Below are 26,113 nucleotides of genomic sequence, written 5' to 3' on the forward strand. Positions count from 1 at the left end.
ACAGAGATCTACCTGGCAAGATTTGGAACGATTCCAAACGCCATAGGGAAAATAAAAGTAGTATAGATGTGAGAAAGAAGACTTTTCTCCTTCCCACTCCAGTTCCCACCTTCACCCCCAAACAACAACAGCAACAACAAAAACCAGCAGATAGAAGAGGGAAAAAGAAAATGCAAGCTCCAAGAAAAACATCACTATGAAACACACAAACAATGGATGCCATTTGACACAGCATGCAAGGACAGGAGAACCTCAGAACTAAAGTTTTATCAGTCTACACACAAACAAGGCAACAATGAAAACCTGGGAAATCACAGAGACCATCTGGAGTCTACAAAGTTTTCACCAAGATAGGTGAGGGTAAAAAAATCCTCACTAGGTCAAAAACTTTGTAAATCTTATTTAAATACTTACCATTAAACTACTGGTTCCAGAAGGAATAGAGGTAGCAGAGTAGAAAAAAGAGGGAAAACCCAATCAATACTAAGGATAAAAAGTGTCAACATAATATTAATCTATGCACCCAGAATAAAATAGCGAATAAATACAAAACAATGAGAGACTAAGCAGCCAATTTTCTAGTAGTATTGACAGGTGGGTTTATCAATGCTCCCTTCTGCCTCTTATTCCTGTTTTACTTAATATGTAGACATTGAGCTACTTAACAGGTATTTCCAAAAGTGGACTTGGTAAGGCAAAGAAAGTCTGTAATTTTAAATATGGTCAACAGATAACTCAATGTGCAACTTTAATTACTAAAGGAACCAAGAATCCTTTTATTACCTAAATTATATTTCATAGGAATTGGATTATCTAATGTTTTAGGAAAATTATCTATGTTTATCCATAACGAATGTATACAACTAAAGCAGCAGTTTAGTATTTCAGTGACTAGAATAGGTGATTTTATCATTTGCTATTATGGTTGATACCTAATCATTATCCTAAACAAATGAAAGGTGACACTGATTATTCTAGTTTACTCATATGCCATAAAAGATTGAATCTGATTCTTCCTGACTTTGTTTCAATAGCTTTTACTATTTTAACTATTTTATGTAATGCTTTACTTACTACTAGCTTTCATACTCACCATTTAAGGCAACTTGCAGATGGGAAAATTTATTATTTTGATAATAAGAGTGTTAGCTCACATGTGCAAAGCACTTTACTATAAGCCAAACACTTTGCTAAATGCTACGTTATCTAATCTTTAAAACCACTACATGAGATAGCTACTATTATTATTATTACTTTAATATTGAGAAAAGAGTGGCTTAGAGAGTTTAGATGATTGGGCCAAAGGCCCAGCTACAGATCCAAAAATCAAAACCACTACACTATACAGACAGTAATAAATAAGAAGCTTAGAATGTTTTCAATGTTTCAATCTTATGTTCATTGCCCTAAGTGCTAAAAACATGTATGACAGATGAAATGTAACAAGAATCACAAGTCTTATGAAAAATTTCTCAATTCACTATTTACTAAAGTATCAGAGCACAAACTAAATATACAAGTAGGAAATACAACACTTTAATCTTACAAGAAATCAAATTCTAGCTCTAACTAAAAATATTAGAGAAACAATATTTCTTGCTGGTACTGGTCAACCTCATCTACAACACTGCTATAAGAATTAAATCATACACACAAAAACATGTCCACATTAAAAATTGAAAAAGTGTTCTCCTTGTTAAAATGAGTTCAAGAAATGAAACTAATGGCTTACAAGAAAGATAATTTATGGGTAGCCATTTGTTATAAAGGTTTTTCAAGTACACTTTTAAATGACAATGTTTTAAAAGACAAAAACAAACTTACAAACATATTATCAAATACTAATAAAAGCTAAATAAAATAAGCCATATCTTCCTTGAAGCTTAAGATATCTTTTAAAACATGAGTAAAACTAGTATAGTTACCTATTTTCCTAAAAACAATTAAAGTTTACATAAGATTAAAATGCTTGACGCTTCAGAAAATAAGTACATCTACAATGATTAACCTCAAGAACACAGATAACAGTAAAATGTAATAAAACTAGGATATAAGTTTTGAGTATTTCCTTTGTTTCAAATATAATTTAAATGTAATTTATATAATTTAATTTAACGATGGCTACATTTAACATTTGGCTTGTTGAAGTCCTAATAATTTATCAACTCCGGGAAGAGCTAGTTCCAGCATACCAGAGGCAAAGAGCTCCCTTTTTAACTCACCAGAGTCCTTTGTTTATTTCCCTCATTTTCCTGTAACTTTTTGGTGGGTTAACGAGGAAGCAAGTCATGATATTTTCATCTATCAGTTCTCTCAATGACTTATTCGAAGCCTATATGAATGTCCCTTAAGTCCACCTATCTTTGCTGTTCAAACAAGACCCAAGCCATGGCCCTAAACATAATAGACTAGTAACACCCATTCATATTTTTCCCCAGTTTTATCACAGAAAAATGAAGCAATGGCCAGTTGCATCTGCTGCAAATATACTTTCCTCCACTTATTCCCTCAACATCATGATGGTTTTTGCCTGACAAGCATTTTTTTAGGTTTCCTAAAAGACCAGAACATTTTGCATTTACACCAATATCTTTTACAAGCCACATCACTTGCAACAGTATGTTATTACTTTATTTTTTGCCAATCTGACAGGCATAAAATGCTATCACATTACCACTTCAGTTTGCGTTTCCCTAGAAAGCAATCTGTCTATTAAACGTAGTAACAGGGAATGCTAGTCCTAGAATATATTGGAATAAGTACTTGGGCCTGCCATCCTAACTAAAACAACTTAAAATCCATAATTTTTTTTAACCTGAAAAACATGAATGAGCTGGCAAGAAGCTATAAATGCTTAGGCCAGAAAATGAGAGGAGGCTGGAAACCCAAAGAGATAAAGTGAACAGCAGAAGTTGGCTTTTGCCTTCAGCTAGGATACCCTCAGAGGGTTATGACTTCATTGTGAAGGTAAACTACAAAATAATCTTACTCTCCTTACCACCAATACCCAGGGAACTTTAAGGAAAATCTATTCAACAATGACACTGGGTAGGGAAGGGATAGAAAAATTGCCACTGAGAATTTGGAACCACAAACAGAATTCCTGCTGCTTTTACAGTCTGAATTGATAATTCCTAGGTGGTTTAAAACAACTAAGCTGACATTCCCACTTTGGCAGGCATCAGAATCACCTGGAAGCTTTATTAGAACACAGATGCTAGTGTCCCTTTCTGCCTCTTTAAGTAGGTCTTGGGTAATCTGTGTAACAAGTTCCCAGGAGACGCTGATGCTGCTGATCTGGGACCAACTGTCATGCTACACCGGGTAATTCAGTTAATAAAGCACCCACCGCATACTCTTTGTGATCAACACAATCATATCCTACTCTTAAGATACCTTTTTCCAGCAGGAAAACACTAACATTCTAGTTTATCATCAGTCTATGAGCTTATACCTCAAAGCGAAATGGGACTGGGAGGCACAAAACAAAGGGTGAGTAGGCATTAGCAACATCTGGAAACTTGTTAGAAATGCAAATTCTCATTCCTCACTCCAAAACTACTGAATCAGAAACTTGGGAGTGGAGCCCAGCCCTCTAGGTGATTCTCAGGCCCACTAAAAGTTTGAGAGCCACAGAACATCTAAAAGATTAATGAAAAAAAAAAAAGGTCAAATGACTATAAAATTAATTTGAGAGATACTGAATTAAAATGAGTTAAGTAGTTTTCTTTTATTTTTCTTTCTTTTTTTTTTTTTTTGAGACAGGATCTCATTTCCATCACCCAGGCTGGAGTGCAGTGGCATGAGTCGAGGCCAAGTTGAGTGATCCTCTCACCTCAGCCTCCTGATTAGCTGGGACTACAGGTGCATACTACCACACCTGGATAACTGTTTTCTACTTTTCGTAGAGACAGGGTTTTTCCTTGTTGCCCAGGCTGGTTTCAAACTCCTGGGCTCAAGCCATTCACTCACCTCAGCTTCCCAAAGTGTTAGGATTACAGGCATGAGCCACCACCATGCCCAGCCTTAAGACTTCTTTACTACACAATATAAATAGGTTACAAACCTGGGTAGCTCCTGAACTCTTCCTTCCAGGAGAATCTTAATGAGACCAGTATTCTACAGGATAAACTTCCAATGAAGTTGTCCAGAGTGGACTTTGCTCTGTGGGCCCTGACAAAGGCACACAGCTGGAGTCAGATAGATTGGTGTATGATTTCAGCTCTGAAAGCATTAGTAGTGGTAGTATGGGAGAGGTAGCAGTTAAAGAGGAGCAAGGAGGATGATACCACTACCAGTTCTTTTCTGTTTAAAAAATACATGTGTTACCATAGAAAATAAATGGCAATATACAAGAATAAAAGAACAGCAATATTTCTACTAGTCTGAGATAACCAATATTTAGTATATAGATATTACCTTGTCTTTTTTATGTAAATATATATACTAATTTGGTAACAAAATTACCAAAAAAAAAAATCCATAGCACTGTAACTTATAAATCATTTGTTTCCAAGGCCCTGGTGGATGAACACTAGACTATACATTTCTTAAAGACAAGTTTTTCTTCATCCTTGCATTCCTATGACCAGAAGCCTCCCTAATCTATTGCAATAGGCAGTGAATATTTTTTGACTAAATGAATAAGTAAAGCAACAAAGAAAAATAAGATACATAGACCATGCATGACAATTACAGAACATTTCCAGTTTCCTCTACACTCAATGTTAAGCTAGCTAAACTACAAAAGAACATCTAAGCCATGTACAGCTTGGGTTTATAAAAGTCCACTATCACATATTCAGATACAGAATAACGAACATTGTTCTCTAGTCCTTGCTACATATAGTAGTAATTTTTAAAAAGTCAAAACTCTTTAAAATACTAAGTACATGGACATATAGCAAAAGCAGGAATGCCAATGTGTGGCAGACAATTTGGTCCTCAACAGACCTCAGTTTCCTGTGAGGTAACTGTGTTACAATTTTGAGTGTATAGATATTACCTTGTCTTTTTTATGTACATATATACACTAATTTGGTAACAAAATTACCAAAAAAGAAATAGCACTTTAACTTACATCATAATCATTTGTTTCCAAGTGTTATCAAATTCCTCTAGAGCTTCTGACTCCAAAAACTGCCTTGCAAACACCAACCAGTGAAGCCGACAGAACTGGTTCACCACCCTGGTGGAAACAGTGAAGCGGCCTCCTTCCCTGAACAAGTAGCAGCATGCTCCTGTCCACAGGTCTCATCACAGCTCCTTTCAATGCACTAGCCTACAAGAGGACACTGCTCAAGGCGGCTGACCTAATCGTCTGCTCTTATATTATACATTTAATTACCTTTTTGGAGATTGTTATAATGGGATTTTTGCCCGTCGTAGTATATTCAAATCTGAGACAAAGATACGTTGTTTTTTAAAAGCCTACAGTCCACTTTGGAAAGTAAAGACTCAGAAAGTGAAAGATGAAGGTTCTAAAGCTAGTTTGATTGACCTCAAAGTACCATGCCCAGTGCCTCTTCCAAAAATATTTAATATATCAAAAGTAAATGCAACAAATCATGCCCCAGATTGCTTTTAGTGATTTTAGTCAAGTCCCTTTCCCTAGTATGCATGCATGCATGCGTTCATTCATTCACTCATTCATTTATTTAGAGACACAGTCTCACTCTGCTGCCCAGGCTGGCATGCAGTGGCATGATCTTGACTCACTGCAAACCCTGCCTCCTGGGTTCAAGTGATTCTCTTGCCTCAGCCTCCTGAGTAGCTGGGATCACAGGCGCATGCCACCACGCCCAGCTGATTTTTGTAATTTTAGTAGAGACAGGGTTTCACCATGTTGTCCAGGCTGGTCTCGAGCTCCTAACCTCAAGTGATCCGCCTGCCTCCACCTCCCAAAGTGCTAGTATTACAGGCTTGAGCCACCGCACCCGACCCCTTTCCTAGCTTTTAAAACACTCTCTTCCCCATAGATACTAAAGGAATCTAGGCTGAGGTTCTGTCATTCCCATTGTTTTTCTAAATCCAGGCAACTTGGTAAGAAAAGCTGTAAGAGCAGAGCAGCAGACTCTGCTTAGTGAATCCTATTTAAAACACTTAATATCATCCAAAAACACTGCTAATCAGATAACGTAAAATTACAGATAAAACAGGAAGTGTTAGATTCTAATTAAGTTTATCTTTTATTAGAGATATCTACAAACTCAAGCCTCGCTTAGCCATCATTAATTAAACATTTGGGGTATTCTTAGTTTTGTGCCCACAAGGCAAAAGGGGAAGGGCAAGAATTTTCTTAATCTTTCCAATGACTCTCACTTCTAAGCGTGTTTTACAGTTGTCCAAACTTCTGACGTGAAACAATACATGTCGTATGACTCCATTTATATGAAGTTCAACAACCAGCAAAACTAGTCGGAGGCAACAGAAATACTAATATTAATCAGCCTTTTAATAGGGGGGTAGGAATGAGTAGGAAGGAGCATGAGAGAATTCTTTGGGGTAATGAAAGTATTCTCTATTTTGACAGTATATGTTGGTACACCATTTACATATTTGTCCAAACTCTTCAAATCAGGCAATTAAGATCTGTGCATTATGTTTTCACTCATAAATGGAAGTTGAACAATGAGAACACATGGACACAGGGAGGGGAAGATCACACTCTGGGGCCTGCCGTGGGGTGGGGAAAAAGGGGAGAAAGAGCATTAGGAAAATACCTAATGCATTCGGGGCTTAAAACCTAGATGGGTTGATAGGTGCAGCAAACCACCATGGCACATGTACACCTATACAACAAACTTGCACATTCTGCACATATATCCCAGAACTTAAAGTAAAATTTTAAAAAAATCTGTGCATTCCACTGTATGCAAACCAATCCTCAATTTTAATAAGGAAAAAAATAGCTGTTTCCTTCCCACTAACAGGTCAGCGACCAGTGATGATAAAATTAAAGAAAAGCTCAAGAAAAAAAAGTATCAAAACAGCTAAAAAAGGATTGCGAGAAGAATGTGGCCATCGCCAAGCTCCACGAATCTAGGGTTCATGGATATTACATCCACTATTATTGCCACCTAGTATATAGCAAAAGCTTAATACTTTATTAAACAAATTTTCAAGAATTAAAAAACCATACAAAAACATCAGAGAGCTGTACTCTCAAAAATAAGAACTTTAATTAGACATGAAAAAAAATCTTTGATTAATGGTTTGTAATTAATATGGGATGATAGAATCCCCCTTGAGAATCTAATGAAAACTATGAATTATTCCTCTAGAAAAATGATAATAAGACACAAATTTTTATACACAATTTCAAAACCTTCATGGACCACTTGAAGTTTACCCATTGACTCTTCAGAGTTCTTCTTACTATAGTTTGAAAACTTCTATAACTACACAAAATTTTAACATTTTACTTAATATAAATAAAAATAAAAGACAACTCTGAATTATTCAAGTTAGGAACTAAACCAGATGATCAATGCACTTTTTTCTTTTGCTTTCCTTTTTTTCCCAATTCTACAGTTCGTTCATTTATATTGTGTTTCACAGAAAATCATTTAACCTTCTTTTAGAGAAAGAACTTATAGCTTTCTTTCAAATGTAACAGCTAATGGCTCACTAAAGTTTACTCAAATTATCTTTTTTTACAGTTTAATCTCAACCATTTTTCTTTCTCTTCTGATAACTTACTATATAATAAAAAACACTGCAGTTTTTCTTATACAATAAAGATACACAGAGTTATCACAGTGTGGGAGGCAGAATGGCTTCTCAAAGATGTCTATACTCCAATCCCTGGAACCATGTTACGTTACATGGGAAAAGGGAATTAAGGATGCAGGTGGAATTAAAGTTGCTAAATCTACTGATCTTAAAATGGGGAGATCATCCTAGATTATCTGAATAGTCCCAATGTAATCACAAGGGCCCTTAAAACGTCGAAGAGTCTGGCAAAAGAGTCAAAACCAGAGATGGCAGTGTGCTAAGAGTTGGCTCAATGTTGCTGGCTCTAAAGATGTAGATAGGGGCCAGAAGCCAAGAAATGTGGGTGGCCTCTAGAAACTGGAAAAGGTTCTCCCCTAGGGTCTCCAGAAGCAGCCTACCAACACCTTGATTTTTGTCCTGTGAGACTCATTTCAGACTTCTGACCTCAAGAACTGTAAGATAACAAGTTCGTGTGGTTTTAAAACACCGTGTTTGCAGTAATTTGTTACAGCATCAGTCAGAAACTACTCATGGTGAAATGAAAAAAAGCACTGGACTGATTCAGAGTTACTGTGAATTATACTACTTAAAAGCCTAATGTCTCTATCTCAGAGACTCAGTCTTCTCATTTCTAAAGTGGGGAAATTATGTTCTCTGCCTTTTGCAAAGTGTTACTTGAAGATTATAATTCAAAGTGTATCAATATGCTTTTGTAAGCTATAAAGTATCTACAGCTGTGAACAAGTAATATTATACAAGATCAATATGAGCAAGATAACATTCATGCTGGCATATTAAAACACATTCAAATATCATATACAATGAAGAGTTCTAGAAACAAAGGTTCATTAATATTTATTAAAGTGATTTCTAATATGTATTTCCGACAGTTTTATGACAAAAAACCCACCTATTTTAATTTTTAGAAGATCTCTTAGAAATTGGTAATAAAATTTTGAATGGTAAGAATTGTCTTCTATCACAGAACAAAGTATGGAACATATAACATAGCAATTTATAAAAACCTCTAAAAGTAAAAGCTACACAAATATTCTATATGACAAATTATAATAGAGAATTTGATATTTATACAATTATGTCACTTGGAGTATGGCCAATTCTAAATCACCTTTAATAAAACAAAGAGGGGTGATCTGGATAAATAACATCCACAGAAATTTTAAGTTGGTTATCACCTTTAGACTTCATCCATCATACTGCCACAAACATTCTCTTCTTCCTTCCAACTCTTAAGGAGTTCAAATGTTCCAAAAAACAAGGAGACAGACAGGAGCCTCTATAATTTAAATTTCTAGGGAAATCAATCCAACATTGATTAAGCTAGCTAAAATCACAAAATACCTTGGCAATAAAGGCCCTTGCTTCATTCACAGGAAGCAACAAACTTATAAAACCATTTTAATTTAAATTCGTAGCCTTCTACCATTAGAATACAATAAACCTAATATGTAAAAACTTAATTTTATAAACCAATAGCATGGGAGGAAATACTTAAAACATATAAACACCAAAGACTAATATGTATAATATAATGCTATGGTTTGGATATGGTTTGTCTGGTGCCTCTTGGCCTGTCCCCAGTCTCATGTTGAAACCTGATCCCCAACGTTGGAGGTGGGGCCTAATGGGAGGTGTCTGGGTGTGGAGACAGATCCCTCATGAATGGCTTGGTGCCATTCTCTCAGGAGTGAGTTCTTAGTTCCTGCAAAAACTGGATGCTGAAAAATAGTCTAGCACTCGCCTTTCTCCCTCTTTCACCATTTGATCTGCACATGCCAGCTCCTCCTCACCTTCCACCATGAATGAAAGCAGCCTGATGCCCTCTCCAGAAGCAGATGCTGGTGCTGTGCTCAATGCACAGCCTGCAGAACGATGAGCCAAATAAAGCTCTTTTCTTCATAAATTACCCAGCCTCAGGTATTTATTCATAGCAACAAAAAAAAAAGACTAATACATATAAAACAAACTACAAATCAATATAAAATAGATGAATGACCCAAAAGAGAAATGGGCAAACCCAATGAATCAGCAATTGAAAAAAGAAACATGTAGCTAATAATAAACTCATGGGAAAACGCTCATTTTCACTAGCAATTGGAAAATGTATTTAACAAATCAAATTTTTCATCAAGCAAAATTGAGGAAAAAAGAATAGAATACCATCTAACAACAGAAAAGTTATAGGAAATTATACTGCTGATACAGACTAAATTAGTATGCATTTGTAAAGGGGAGTTTTCAATATTTATTAAAAATTAAAGTGTGCTCACCATTCAATCAGAAAATTCTACTTCTAGGTATCTGATGTATAATGAAGAATCTGTCTGGTTCCTGGCACAGAACTTCAAAAACTCTTGAAATTTCCCAAGTGATGGGTGTCTTTGCTATTTATGAGGTCTGTGGATCACACCTGACTTCAAAATAGACAATTCAGAATGGGAACTAGTCACCAGAAAGATCAACCATGTGATCAGAGGGCTGGAACGGTGAGTCAGCCAGATCTCTGGGGAGAGGTGGGAAAGAGACTGAATTCAATCGATTGGCCAATCTTCAGTCAATCATGCCTTCATAATAACATCCAAATAAGAAGTCTGGACACCTAGGCTTGGAGAGATCCCTGGTTCGTGAACACACAGATGTGCCAGGAGTGATTCACAGCCTGATTCCATAAGAGGAGGAAAGGAAAGCTCTGCATTCAGGATCCTCCTGGACTTGCACTATGTGTCTCTTACTTGTAGAAAGTAGGAAATTATAGATTGTAGAAACTGTAGAAAGTAGAAAATTATAAGCATTCTAAATATTTACTAATAGAAGAATGGTTAAGTAAACTATGGTGCATATGTACTATGGAACAATAAGTACACAGCATTTAAAAAAAAGAGCTCTATTCATATGTTCTCCCATGGAAAATTCCTCTAAATACATATTAAGGAGAAAAAGCAGGTTTTAGAAGAACATAGTATGACCACATTCTTGCCAGTAACAGCCTCTATCACAAAATCACATACAAAATGAAACTACCTTTTTCTAAGTATTTAAAGTATTGTAAACGAATCAAAACAGAAGTATACATATTAAAAAAGTTACATCTGGGAAGACAATGGGATCAGCAAAGGAAGATTGAAAGTGACTGTCTCATATTAATTATGATTTTTATTCCTATTTCTTTTGCAATTAAAAAAAGAGAACTTACAGTTAAAGGTGACTACTTGAATACATTCACACCAGAGGACTGAAAATGACTTTCACTTTATTTGAATCATCTGAATTTATTTATTTATTTTTGAGTTTCACTCTTGTAGCCCAGGCTGGAGTGCAATGGCACTATCTTGGCTCACCGCAACCTCTGCCTCCCAGGTTCAAGCTATTCTCCTGCCTCAGCCTCCCAAGTAGCTGGGATTACAGACATGTGCCACCACGCCCAGCTAATCTTTATATTTTTAGTAGAGATAGGGTTTCACCATGTTAGTCTTGAACTCTTGACCTCAGGTGATCCACCCACCTCAGCCTCCCAAAGTGCTGGGATAACAGGCATGAGACACCACGCCTGGCTGCATCATCTGAAGTTTACAGGAGTGAATTCCTATTTCTTCTGCAATTAAAAAAGGAAACTTCTAAGTAAAGATAGCCAGTTGTACACATTCATTAGTTTCTGCTCAGTCCAAACAGCCTACTAAAATGATTAAAATGTAATTTTTAAAGGGAATAAGCTGATAAAAAAATCAAGAAAATGAAATAAAAAGCAGTTCCTTTAGTGGAAAAGAAATTAATGAGTAATAATTTTCACTGTAGAACTAGGAAAAAAGAGAAGCAAACTGATTTACAGCAGGCACAAGAATTGGCAAGCACAAGATACCCCTAGAAGCAGGGGCGAAGGCAGGCCTAAAAAGAGAAGATTCATTGCCAGTATGTGTAAGAAGCTGTGAGATTTCCCAGTGGTCTTCCCTGGGTTGCAGCAGCTAAGCAACCCCAACCTTGGCACCATACTGGAAGTTTGTCATTTTGAGAGGGAAAAGTTTCTAGACTTGCAGACAAGAGGAAGAGCTGAAGGCAGAGGTCCTCCTGTATTGATACTAAACATGGAGATTAAATGAAAGTTATCATTTTGAGTATTATGACTCTCAATCTTCTCACTCTGCTCTTAAATCACTACCATAACTGATTGAGTCTTCCATGCAAGAAAAGCTATTTCTGGAAAACATGACCAGCCCAAGAGAAAAGACAATCATTTAATATTCCTAAGAAAAGGGCCCAGAAAGAGGACACTACACACACAGAGCGTTTCCAATTAGCTTTTTAGTGCCCTCCACATTAAAAGTATCAGGAGTTAGCCAAAGATCACTGAACGTTAGGGAAAATATCTAACAAAAAAATGAAGCCAACAGAGAAAAATCAAGTGGGAAGAAACTGAGTAATCAGGAAAGATAAAAAAGCATACATACATACACATACATATGTACACATGCACACAGACAGATGCACAAGTAAATACGTATCAGTAATATTCTTAGAAAAAGATATTGTACCCACAAAACAAAAATGGAATATATTTTAAAAGCGCAATTTTTTAACGACCTCAGAAATTTTAAAAACATTAAAAAATTAAGTTAAAAATTAAAATTACATAAACAAATAAAATTGACAAAAGAGTTATAAGATCGCATTTTTAAAAGTCCCTATCTGGGCATGGTGGCATGCACCTGTAGTCCCAGCTACTCAAGAGACTTAGGCAGGAGGATCGCTTGAGTCCAGGAGTTCAAGGCTGCAGTGAGCTATGATCACACACCTGCACTCCAGCCCGGGTGACAAAGCCTCAAGACCTTGTCCTTAAATAAATAAATCCCTCAGGAGAAAAAAAAAAAAGTAACAAAAAGCAAAGACATGAAAAAATAGAAGAGGAAAAAGAAAAAGCCAAGGATTACTCTAGGTATACGACATCTAAATCATCAAAGAAAAAAATGACAAAAAAGAAATCACAGAATTCAAAAAAACTACAGAATGAAAGCAGTCGATTCAAAGAGCCTAACAAATATGTTGCACAATGAATGAAAATGGTTCCCTCCCAAGACACGCTATAACGAAATTTTCATACAAAGGATCAAAAACCAAAATGACATCTATGTGCTCGCATCACTAGAAGTCACAAAGCAACATATTTAAAATTCTCAGGGAAAATAACTTCGACCTAGAATTCTATATCGAGTCAAAGTACTAATCAAAAATGAGGGCAGAAATAAAATATTTTCAGAAATGGAAGCCTCAAAAAATTTTTACCTTACACATATTCTTTCTCAGCAGGACATACAAGATTGTAGCAACTAAAAACAATGGAGAACATCCAGAAAGAAGAGACATAAATTCAAGGAACCAGGAGAGAGGCAGGCAAATGCAATTTCCAAGATGATGATGAACAAAGAGGGATCTCATAGAAAAATCAATTCACAACAGGTTAGGTCAGAGAGTCCCAGAAGAGACTTTCACAAGATGATGAAATTCAGGTGATACTCATTATATGCATAATCTGAGAGGAGATTTATACAATTGAGGGAGAGTTGTAAAACTAAACAATTTTTTTAGACAAATTTTTAAAAGACAAAAGAGAAAATACAAAATTGTACAGGAAAAGAAAAGCAGCCAAGTGTGAAAAGGACTCTGAATTATTAAAAGTTAATTAGATTCCATACACTTCACAATTAAATACAAACTCACACTTAAAACACCACAAGTGGTTGATCTAACTTCTGAGTCTCATCTCCAGATAACAGCTAAAGCAATTATCTACTCTACCATCTACTATTTATGACACAGACTCAAAAGAGATAGCACTTATGAAGTAACTTTCCTAACACATAAATTACTATATGAAAGTAACTCTATTAATTCAATATTTATAAAGACATTTAAAGTGGCCAATAATATTAATTATTCTTCGTTTCATTCTGTTTTAAAGAAACTAACAGCAATCCTCCGAAGACCTCTGTGTATTAGGTAAGGTGGTAGGAATAGTGGACAAAAGGAGTTATTAAGGAACTGAGATTTCAAGGTGACCAGATATGCTGTTTTTGAAGAAGTGCTATGTTATGATAGACAAGAAATCTGGAGAGTTCCAAATCAAGACTTCAGGACTCTCAGATTGAAGGGTGCTGAAGCACCAGCAAATGGAGAAATGCTTTGGTTAAATGCCATGTCATCCAGGTTGCCTGAGATGCAGTAAATCATATAACCAAAAAAAAAAAAAAAAAATCTAAGTTTTTCAGACTCTGCCCTGAAGCAGCAGCACACACTTAAGGAAAACACTGACTTGCCTTATCAACCACCCTTCCAACCACCCACAAAACACACTCACATTGATAACACTTTGTAACACATTCAAACGGTTACAAAAGAGCTATAAGCACAGTATAATTTTACTTCTAAGGCAATTTTATAACTACCCCCATTTGTATAATTTACATTATACCTATTTGGTTCAAAAATTAATTTACCTATATTTACGTTACACAAATAAAAACAGAGCATACCACTTCTTTCTAGAGCATATTTTCATACATAATTTAAATGCAGTAATAATTTTGATAATAATCTTATCTTAAAACATAATAATGTAGTTATCAAATACATTTTGGGAAACATTCAATATTTACAGTTTTACCATGTGTTTGGCATAGTAAATGTGCTGGAACACTCAATTCAAATGTTCAGGGGAGAATTTTGTAGATAGAAGACACACATTATAAAAATAATAATGAAAACTAGGTTGTTTTTGCAAAATCTGAGCAATTGGGAAGAGAAAGGAATATGGCATCCAAGTAAAGCACATAGTCTTTCTGAGGGTGAGACTGGAAGTGGGGCATAAATCTTGGATGTTTTCATTTTCTTATTAAGAGGTTCATTCAATAGTTTAAAAAAGTGTAAAGGTATGAAGTATGTGGACTACTTTAACCCTCACAATACTACAAAAGCAGGTTTTTGTTTTGAGACAGGGTCTTGTTCCGTCATCCAGACTGGAGTACAGCGGCATGATCCTGGCTCACTGCAACCTCAGCCTCCTGAGTTCAAGAGATCCTCCTGCCTCAGCCCCTGGAGTAGTTGGGACTACAAGCACACACCACTATGCCTGGCTGGTTTTTGTATTTTTGGTAGAGACAGGATTTCACCATGTTGCCCAGGCTGGCCTCAAACTCCTGGGCTCAAGCCATCTACCCCTCTCAGCCTCCCAGAGTGCTAGGGTTACAGGTGCAAGCCACTAAGTCTGGCCTGATTCTAGAGATGAGAAAACAGAGGTACAGAGGAATAAGAAACTTGCTTAAGGTCAGGCCAAGAAACATGACTTGAAGACTTAAACTCTTCCCCACGGTAACAGAATACAGCCGGGACATAAAGTGCATCCCATCTCTGCTTTTGTGATTGATTTATGGACAGACGCAGAACTCAAAGTGAGCTAATCTGAGTCCTTTCTGCTGGAGGCTAAGGTACTCCCTTTGGGCCTGTAAGATTCCTTGTAGCTGGAAGTACAGAGTCTCAAGGCCCATCAGCTTAAAGAAGGCCCATACTGCCTGGGGGCGGGGGCTGACACCTGTAATCCCAGACACACACAGATACACAGACACTCTCTCTCTCCCCCTCCCTCTCTCTCTGTCTCTAAATTTCAGCTCCAGGGGTTTTGGTTCTTGCATATTTGCTCCTTCAATTCTCTTAGTTACCATAGGATCGTTTTCAATAATTTGAAACAACATATAATTTTTCCACTTAATGCTATTTTGAGTTTTGTTTCTATCATTTACAACTGAAAGACTTAAGATTCTCTGACCATGGCGCAGTATTACTTTTTTTTCTGAGATGGAGCCTCGCTCTGTCGCCCAGGCTGGATGGAGTAGAATGGTGCGATCTCAACTCACTGCAACTTCCACCTCCTGGGTTCAAGCAATTCTACTGCCTCAGTACCCCCAAGCAGCTGGGATTACAGGCGTGTGCCACAAAGCCAGGCGAGTTTTTGTATTTTTAGTAGAGACGGGGTTACACCATGTTGGCCAGGCTGTTCTTGAACTCCTGACCTCAGATGATCCACCCTCTCAGCCTCCCAAAGTGCTGGGATTATAGGTGTGAGCCACCGAGCCTAGCCACAGTGCAATACTTCTAACTTAACACTAGAAGTAACAAAAGGATAGTAGTAAGAACCACCACAATAAACACACACTTTAAAATAACTTCCAGGTAAAAGAAAATATCAAAATGCAGTTAACATGATTATTCCTTGACAGAACTGATTTTAAAAGAAAAAATGTGTACTCAACGATAAGGAGATGGTAAATATCCAAAGTTATGGGAAGTGACTCTATGTAGTGAGAAGTAAACACAGCCTTAAATGCTTTTATCATTAAAAAATAATAAAGAACTAAGAAACTAGGAGAAAGAACAAAATTAATTTTACAAAAATGAGAAAGAACAGAATAGAGATAACAGTAGAAAAAATAAAAAATAAATTAAAATCAGCAAAATTTATTGTTCAAACTGAGCACTGGCTCTCTGAAATATATTACACATAATAAATAACCTATTATGTATATATGGCTTCTTTTTTTTCCCTCAGCTCACATATGAATAGGTAAATTAATGAACTATGACAGACTAATCACAATTCAAGCAAAAATTAGGATATTCCACAAGGTCAATACTTATGAAATGCAAATGACTGAATGTACTTACAATTTTCTGACATACTAAGTATTTTTGTTGCTAAAAAAAAAAAAAAAAAAAAAGAGCCCTGAAGGAAATAGTGACTTCTGATAGATAATATTACTCAAAATATATCTACCAATCTGCACTTATAAATAACACAAATCTCACTTAAGTTTTTATGGGCTAAGAAAAATTTACATAGTCCTGAAGATTATATCTTGCAAGTAGTAGTTTCCATTTCTAATGGGCAACTTGGCAATAAAGACCAAATGACTTGAACAAAAGCACATCTTTGTTTCTAGCAATCCCATGTCACTGATAAATTTCTAAGAACTGGAAAAATGGGCCAGGAGCAGTAGCTCACGTGTGTAGTCCCAGCACTCTGGGAGGCCGAGGTGGGCGAATCACTTGAGGCCAGGAGTTAGAGACCAGCCTAGCAAGCATAGCAAGTCCCCGTCTCGATTAAAAACACAAAAATCAGCTGGGCGTGACGGCGCACACCTGTAATCTCTCAGCTACTGGAGAGGCTGAGGCACAAGAATTGCTTGAACCTGGGAGGCAGAGGTTGCAGTGAGCCAAGACTGCACTACTGCACTCTAGCCTGGGTGACAGAACGAGAATCCATCTCAAAAAAAGAAAAAAAAAAAAAAAGGAAAAAATCTAAAAAGTTGCTTACCAGGGTGTTCACAGAAACAGTGTTTTATTATAACCATTCAAACTGCAAACAAACTGAATGCTCGACCATAAGGAGCAACCAAATAAATCCTTGACTCTTCATTCTCTCTCATACCTTCACATCTAATCCAGGTGGCTCTATCTTCAAAACACTGGATATCCAGAATCTGGCCACTGCTTAGCACCTCCAGCACTGCCACCCTCGTCCAAGCCACTGTTATCTTTCATCTGTATTTTTGCCTCCTTGCTGACTCCTGCCGCCTGGAGTCTACTCTCACACAATGGCCAGGGTAATCCTTTAAAACCCAAGTCAGATTATGTCAATCCTCTGCACAAAAATACTCCAGTGTCTCCCCATTCCTCTTTAAAACAAAAGCTGAAAACCACAGGTCAGTGGTTATGAGGCAGTTCATGATTCTGTGCCCACCTCAAGCTACCCTACTACTCTCTGCTCTCATCCTCTACAGCTCTCTGCACTCCAGCTAGTTTACCTACATAACAGGTACACACATGCCTTAGGACCTTTACAGTTACTGTGCCCTGTGTCTGAATGTGCTTTTCCCCCAGAGATCCTGAAGGCTTGCTCCTTCACTTTCTGCTTGAATTGTCACCTTGTCAGTGAGGTCACCCTTAAACCCCTATTTAAAATAGCAAGGGACAGGTCTCCACCCCAGAATCACTATCATCAGCCTTTGCACTCCATTTTTTTCCATTACCCTCAATGCTCTAACACACTATATATTTTACTTGTTTGTTTACTATGTCTTGAAATAGAGTAAGGCCCCTAAAAGCAGGGATTTTTATTTTATTTCTTCACTGCTCTATCCCCAGATTATTATTGCTGGGAAGAGCAGATCCTCATTAAATATTTCCTGAGTGATTTCTGGAATACTGGGTAATAATTAAAAATCATGTTATAAAAAATTTTAGGCCGGGTGCAGTGGCTCACACCTATAATACCAGCACTTTGGGAGGCCGAGGCAGGCAGATCACGAGGTCAGGAGTTCAAGACCAGACTGGCCAACATGGTGAAACCCTGTTTCTACTAAAAAATACAAAAATTAGCTGGGCATGGTGGCTTGTGCAAGTAATCCCAGCTACTTGGGAGGCTGAGGTAGGAGAATTGCTTGAACCAGGACCCAGGAGCTGTAGGTTGCAGTGAGCTGAGATCATGCCACTGCACTCCGGCCTGGGCTACAGAGCAAGACTTCATCTCAAAAAATATTTTTTTTAGGCCAGGTACAGCACAGTGGCTCATGCCTGTAATCCCAGCACTTTAGGAGGCCAAGGTGGGCAGAGGTCAGGAATTCGAGACCAGCCTGATCAACATGGAGAAACTCCATCTCTACTAAAAATACAAAATTAGCTGGGCGTGGTGGTGTGCGCCTGTAATCCTAGCTACTCAGGAGGCTGAGGCAGAAGAAACACTTGGTTCTGAGAGGCAGAGCTTGCAGTTAGCCAAGACAGCGCCATTGCATTCCTGCCTGGGCAACAAGAATGAAACTCTGTCTCAAAAACAAACTTTTTAATGTGACCTTAGAAACTGGTGGAAATAAAAAGAGCATGTTATTAAAGAAGAGGTAACCCATGGATCAAGAAGAAATCATAGGGAAATTAAAATTTTTCACTGAATGTTAACAAGAAGACTTCAAAATCAGTGGGATTCAGATAAAGCAATTCTTGGAGGAAAATTTGTACCTTTAAAACTGTGTATTAGACTATCAGAAAGCTTAAAATCAAAAGAATATAAAAATGAATGTTCCAAATTGTGTGTCTAAAACAAATACATACATAAAAGACAGTAACACTTTATTCTGGTTATTTCTGTGGTAAGATTACATACATGCTTTTCTGTAATGTTAGTTTTTCTCTAGTGAAGAGATATTAGTTTTATTATTTTTTATAAAAGGTTTTAAACAACTTCTTTTCCCTGTGGTTGAATTCTAATTGCTGGCCTCTTCCTCTGCCTGTCTCCTAAAATACTTGCTCCTCTGGATTCCATCCTTGCTCCTTCTCAATTTATGTTCATCCGTTAGTAATCTTACCCACTTTCTGGATTCACTTATAACCTGCAAATGGATTTCTCAATTTTTTGTAATATCCTGAATTAGAGACTCATGTTTCCAACCACTTAAAAGGATACTTCTATCCAGATGGAAATCCTATAGCCACTCAAATTTAACAGGCCTAAAAAGAACTCATCATTTCCTAAAACTTGTTCTTCATCTTTATTTTTAATGCTGGCTAAAGACATCACTATGTGCCCAGGTTATCAATTCTATCAGTTCTACCTTAGAATTCTCAATCAAATCCAAGTTTTCTTCTCCCTCACCAATGCTATGTTTTCAATTTAGGCATCTTCTATAAGTTATATTCTAAAAGAATCTTCGCTTATCCTCCTGCTATCACACTCCCCTCCTTAAGAACTGAGTCCTGATCAGGGTTGCTGCATACAGCCTGAAGGCCATCCATATAAACTACGAGTGTTAATTGTGCCCAATGGCCTCATCATGATACTCCCGCTGCTTTCAAACTTCGTTAGATAAAACAAACTTAACAGCACTATAAAATCCTTCACCTGGCTCCACTTTCTATTTTTCTAGTTTCCGGTTTTCATCATTCCTCTGAGCACCCTACAACCCAAACATATTTAACTTTTCAGCAAGCCCTATCAAAACCTATACTTCTGTGGATTTTTCTTTAGTCTGTAGTGCCCTCTTTCCATAAAACTTCTAAATCCTTCAAAATACAGTTCACATGTACCTTCCTCTGTGAAGCATTTTTGAATAGCCTAGACAAAGATACTTCACTAAGCCTTCTGTTAATAGTTCTATTACAGAGCTTGTTGCATTGCATGATAATCACATATATCCATCTCTCAAATTCAATTGAGAGTTGAGCAAGTAAGTGCATAAAGAAGCCCCACATCTGTACCCTCAATATCTACAAAGCCCAACCCCTAAAAGGGGCTCAATTCATGTTTATTAATACTATATTTATCATATGCATTAGTACAACTTTTTAAAAGTAAAAGTAAATAAAAAATGAGTTAAAAAAAAGACTTACATGTTCAGCTGGTCAATCTAAGTCTATAATCCATGTGGTGGACAGAATTGATGTGACTATTATTGATTCCTACACGTCTTGATGTTTAAACTTTCATGTAATTCCCTCCCCTTGCACGTGAACTGGACATATGACTTCCTTCTATCAATGAAATACAGCAAAGGCAATGGGTTGTATGTGATTACATGCACATAATCATATAAGAACATAGCACCAGTCCACCTTACAGAGTCTCTTCTTTTGCTGACTTTGAAGAAGCAAGCTGTTCTGAACCTAATAGCCACAAAGAAATAAATTCTGCCAATAACCCAAGGAGGTCTGGAGGCAGACCCTTCCCCAGTTGAGTCTCCAGACAACAATCCAGCCCTGTCAACACACTGACTGCAGTCTTACAGAGGACCCAGCTAAGTTTTGCCCAGCCTCTTGACTCATAGAAACTGCAGAGGCAATAAATGTATTGCTTAGAGCCGCTAAATTTGTAGTCATTTGTGAGTAAGCAGCTTAGAAAGTGAATAAAATCAGAACCTAGGTTATTTCTGAACCCTTTGTTCACAAATGCCTAGGTTTTGTCTCATTTCTAAACAAATAAATGTGGAACCAGTCACGTACATGCAAAATTAAAACACAGACTAACATTTCAAATAAACAATAGTTCTTAAGAATATTTACGAAAGGCAAAACTTAGCAAGTAATTTGCTGTATACATAAAACAATTCCTACACTCTCTTTTAACACGTTTGCCAACATACCCAATTGTACATAATACTTAGTACATGTAGTAAGTATAACATTAAGGCAATTCTCCTTAAAACCCAAACAATAAATAGTTTAAAAGTTGATATCTAATTAATGATATTTGGTAATTAGAAGAACTTACTGGTCACCAGGCAAAGCAATCAAATTGGAGGAGAGCAAGGTACTTGCTGGAGATGTGCCTAAGGGAATAAGACACTATCTTACAACAGGGCTCTTACTCCCTCAGGCACTGCAGCAGCCAGCAAAGCATCAAAGTACCAGGTTCTGAGGTCAGGCTGCTCCCAGACCAGGTGACGCCCTATGTAACTCACCAATCCTCCCCACCTTGCAGTCAAGAATGGTTCCAAAAAATTCCCAAAGCAGAAACTTCCAAGACACAGGCCACACTTAAGCACAGCAAAGCATACAATATGAAGGTATGAAATTACAAGTGAGAAACATTCACCTCCAAAATTCTTACTTCAGGAGTGGCAGGGGTGGTGGTTACAAGGCTCATTTTTCTTAGAAAGAGGCAAACATTCCTCTTCTGCCACTCCCCATAAAAGCCTTCAATGGAAAATATTCAGGAATATGAAGTAGATTAATTACAATATCCCAAATTCAAACACTTTGGCACTTGATATTGGTAAGAAGTGATAACTGAGACCAATTCAACAATGGTTAATTGATGAATATAATCCAACACCGTAAAACTTCACATCTGCCTTAAAAATTAAGAGAAATCTTCCTAGAAATACAGGTTTTATTCAGCATATTCAGTTTTAAGAGAAAACCCACACTCCTTCAATATAAGAAACATGCTTCACAAGTAAGGAGGCACCAGAATTATAATCAGACTACTGAAATACTAGCAAGCCACACCCAAAAAAGCTTAAGACAATCAGGAGGCCAAAAGCAACCCAGCAACCCTGGTTGTCTTAGATTAAGTCATTTACATTTTCACTTCCAGACTCAAGCATACATTATAGAAGTCCACACGACTTCTCTGGAAATAATCTCCATTTATTGGTATATTTCTATAGCCTAATTCATCTACTCCATCCTTGCTGCATCAGTAAAGGCTATTTTACCAGTTATATTAATTGCTCATATGAACAATAGCTACTTGACAGAGGGAAAAAAACGTATATACAAATTAAAGCCAAACAAATCCTAAGACTTTTAAATCATCAAGACTTTTAAATATTAGGAAATACCCTTAACACCTTTTTTAAAACAAAGGTGATGGACAACACTAGGTAGTCAAGAGAGCATCTGTTCACTATAACACTCACCAGTCTGAAAAGTGTAACAAAGACGAGATTTACTTCACCTAAAATCTCCTATATAATCATATTCTGCTGTCTAGTAACTCAATTCTAGGAAATTTCTACAAACTGAAATATCTGGATTAGGCACTTTTCTTCCAGTTCTCTAGAGAGCATAAGAGTGTATATAGCCGAAATAGACGTCCAAAAGACAGCAAAACATAAAACCAACACAGAAAACCTCCTCATTTAGTGTGTCAATTCATTATGAGGGAACTACTAACAATTCCACTTGCTAGACTCTTAAGTGTTAAAAAAAAAAGGGGGGGGGTACTGTCTTTCATTTTCTATAAATTACATGACAGCTTACAAAAGAGTAATTTTGAATCTTATTAGTACCACATTTTCTTGTTAGGAATGTAAACAATTAAAACAACAGTTTTACAAAAAACAATATGAACTTTCCATTAATTCAGAAATAATCCTTTTATCAATTTTCAGATAGTTATTTGTATGTAACCAAATATTTATGCAATTTGTAACTGAATAAACACAATACTGTAATATATACTAAAAAATTGGAAGTACAATCAAGTCTAATTTTTTTTAATTGTGAGATTCTTCATCTAGCTCTCTAAATCTCAAGATGATGAGAAACATGCTTCTATCGAGTTCTACTGTTTTCCTAATAACCCGTACACTAATAAATAGGCAATGCCACTCAGTAAGGCAATGCCACTAATATGGGGTTTTACATAAGTGTATTCCATCTCCCTGTCTCAACAAAGATTTAAGGATGTGGCACTTTGATCTGATCTGTCATATAATAAGAAAAGATCGGGTAATTTCTCTGATCCCCTTCTAGCATTTCTCAACTGAGGCTCCTCATCTGAATCACCAAATACAGGAAATTATTTACTGACTGTTTTCTCAATCGTTCCAAGAGTGGTACATAACTAAAACCGTCCTAAATGCGCTGGAGCCAAAAGTTAAAATTCATTGCACACTACTGCTCAATTCTCTCCAGAAAGCCGGTTGAGAAAGGCTGCTATAAGTTCCTCAGAAAGAGTCACTGTGCTACTAGGCCCCAGTCATTCAACCCCAACAGTACTAAAAGAACTATAGTGAGTGCACAAATATAGAACTTAGATAAGAAAAAAGATAAATGTTTTACCTCCAACTTTAACAACTAGATATTTTTTACTTACTCCTTTACTAGGAATAGCATGGGGCTCAACTGGGTGTCCTTTGCTCTGAATCAAATGCATTTACTTTAACAAAATGAACCCATACAAATATAATGTTTGCCAAAGGGAATTATCGTCTCTTAGAAAATGAATTTTTAAAAATCAGCATATTAAATATTATTAACTTGACAAGGCTTTTCCTATTCACCTTTCTTTAACAAAATTAAATGTTCATCTTTTGATAACTGCCAAATGCAAATTTTCACTTTAAAAAAATATTAAAAACCAGTTTGTCCTTCATTTTCGCACTAATCACCAATTCTCAGAAACTGCCTTTTAAATTCTTCAATGTGGACTACAGCACCTTCAACTGTTAAATTAGTTGTGGTCAAATCACTCTAAGGACACCAGTAGAGTTCTTTTACTCAAAAGCAAATGACTTTAAAAAATTGCCCAATTTTAGGAAGGATGAATATATTTAATTAAGAAGCAAAAATTACTTTAAAACAAGACAGCTAATTAAAAGTCAAGCGTTGTTCCATATTGAATGTGCAAAGCGTTACTAAAAAGGAAAAACTAAACATGACATTCCTATTTTTAATTTATGCTGGAGTGAATGCTGATAGTACAAACATCAGAACACATAAATTACTAAGTATTCCACTTTACTTCCACTTTACTAAGTCTCTACTCAAAGTGCATACGTTTATAAATATGAGTAAAAGAAGCACACAAAAATATAAGGGATGGTGTTTTCGCTGCTCGTCTGTGCTCAGTTGTGAATTTTTCTAATATAAAATACATAATGCAATGACATGGGAATGCTTATCTATCTATACTTCTATTTATTTTCATAAAGAGGGGAGGTGGTCCTGATTCATTTACTATTAGCGTTTCCAATAAAGCGGATCAACATAAAACATAACTGAAGAGGCAGAATTCATTTTCCCCAGGACAATGCACCCGTCCTCCTCTTTCTATAGAAAAGCACATCATTTTGCTATTAAAAATGTCCATTTTTTACAACTGACTTTTCCTTAACTCTAGTCAATACTGCTCTTCAAAAGAACCTAGCCAATTACTGTACCTTGTAGGCAGAGTTGCAAATTTTTTATTTCCTTAAACCTTATCCATTTTTAAAATGCTGTCCAAATTAAGCAGGACTCACATTAACTGTTATTTGTGTGTATCCAAACATTAATACAATTTGAAACTGAATAAACATAATAATGCTGTAATACATGTTTAAAAATTAAGTAATTGGAAGTACAATCAAGTCTAATTTTTTAAGTCTAAATTTTTTAAGTGGGGTTTGAAAACAAACTTTTCATTAACGCATTCATCCAATTAAAGTGACATAGTAAGTGGGACTGACACAGATTTAAGGATTACAGCTTCTTATTAAAAGTCGGCCCAAAGATGGTAACTCAATGTTCATTTGAGACCCTTTGACTTTTGGCCTTTAAAAGCTGTTCCTCACTCGAGTCCCCAGATATAATTACATTTAGCAACGTATCTCCTCCTGACTTCCTGGTACTAAAAGCCACAACCACAAGGGCTGTTTCGTCGGTTTGTTGTAAAACAACATTGCTCCAGTCACCTCACTGGAAAATGGACCTTCTCTACTGGGGAACCGCAGAGGTGAGGGTGCTTACGATGTTTAAAAACAAAACCACGCGTCTAGGCGGTAACAGCACCGCAGGTGTTAACTGCCGGCTTTCTTCCCAGGATGGGGACCGGCGCGGGCCGGGCCGGGCAACAGCCCCCGGCGCCCTGGCCGAAGGAGAAAAGGAGAAGGGTAAAAATAGCCGGCGGCCGCTGCCCACGTGCAGCCGCGAGAGGGCTGGGCGCAAACGCGCGGAGAAGGGGCCGTACCTCCAAACATGTGCGGCGAGAGGTGAGCTGGTAAGGAGCCGATCACCAGACGCGGCCCGCCGGGGCTCCCGCTGGCCGGCCGATCCCTGCCGCCGCCGCCGCCACCGTCCTCGGGGCTGCTGTGCACCGAGTCCTGCGAGCCGTACGGGCCGCTGCTGCTGTTCGGGATGCTGAAGGAGGACTGCGCCGCGCGAGCCCCCGACGCCACGCTCCCCACGGCCCCGCCAAGGGAGCGGCTGCGAGGGGCCGGGGCTGCCGGGGCCGCCGAGGCCGCTGCGGCGCCGCCCGAGGCGGGCTGGTGCGCGACGGGCACCTGAGCCGGGAACCTCCCCGCGGCGGCGGCCCGAGCGCCGCCGCCGCCGCCGCTGCCGCCCGCGGTCCCATTGGCCCCTCCGCTGCTGCTGGAAGGCAGATCCGAGCCCGAGTACGCGCGCGTGCGGCCGTTAGCGGCGGCCGGGCCGCTCTGCTTGGCGCCCATGTCCGTCCTGCCCCGGGCCGGGCCGGCGCGCAGCGCCCGGAGCTCCGGGAGGGCGGGAGCGAGGGCAGGAGCGTGAGGGCAGGGCCGAGGCGCCGCGGCCGGCCCAGAGAGGCCCCCGCACGTCCAGGGCCGCCGCCTGGCGCCCCGAGGGGCAGTCGGCGCCCTGCGGGCTCTTCTGTGGGCGGTGGGCGAGGCCGGCGGCCTGACGCGGGCGCAGGAGACGAGGGGACGCGCAGAGGAAGGGGATCCGGCTGCGGGCACCACTCGCAGGCTCCAGCGGGAAGAGGCGGCTCAGGTGGACGTGCAGCTGCCGCTGGTTTCGGTTCTAGTGCGCCACGACGGGCCGCTGCCGCTCTCTGCCGCCGCGCTCGGCGCCCCGGGCCTCGGCACCGCCTCCTCTCGGGCGGCCGCTG

At 38.3% G+C, this 26,113-nt stretch overlaps 1 protein-coding gene across 2 annotated transcripts in view; it reads right to left on the reverse strand.

Annotated features, from left to right (window-relative positions):
- ZNRF2 (zinc and ring finger 2) overlaps window positions 1-25,700 on the reverse strand; it is an 89,566-nt gene extending 63,866 nt beyond the window's left edge. For both annotated transcript variants that reach the window (XM_064380499.1, XM_021675005.2), the window contains exon 1: window positions 25,223-25,700. In XM_064380499.1, the coding sequence (XP_064236569.1) occupies window positions 25,223-25,700 (478 nt within the window). The remainder of the gene's footprint in view (window positions 1-25,222) is intronic.
- Window positions 25,701-26,113: the final 413 nt, after the last annotated feature.

The sequence above is a fragment of the Aotus nancymaae genome, unplaced genomic scaffold (assembly GCF_030222135.1).
Source record: "Aotus nancymaae isolate 86718 unplaced genomic scaffold, 86718_ANA_hifiasm-v0.15.2.pri h1tg000025l, whole genome shotgun sequence".
Lineage (NCBI taxonomy): Eukaryota > Metazoa > Chordata > Mammalia > Primates > Aotidae > Aotus > Aotus nancymaae.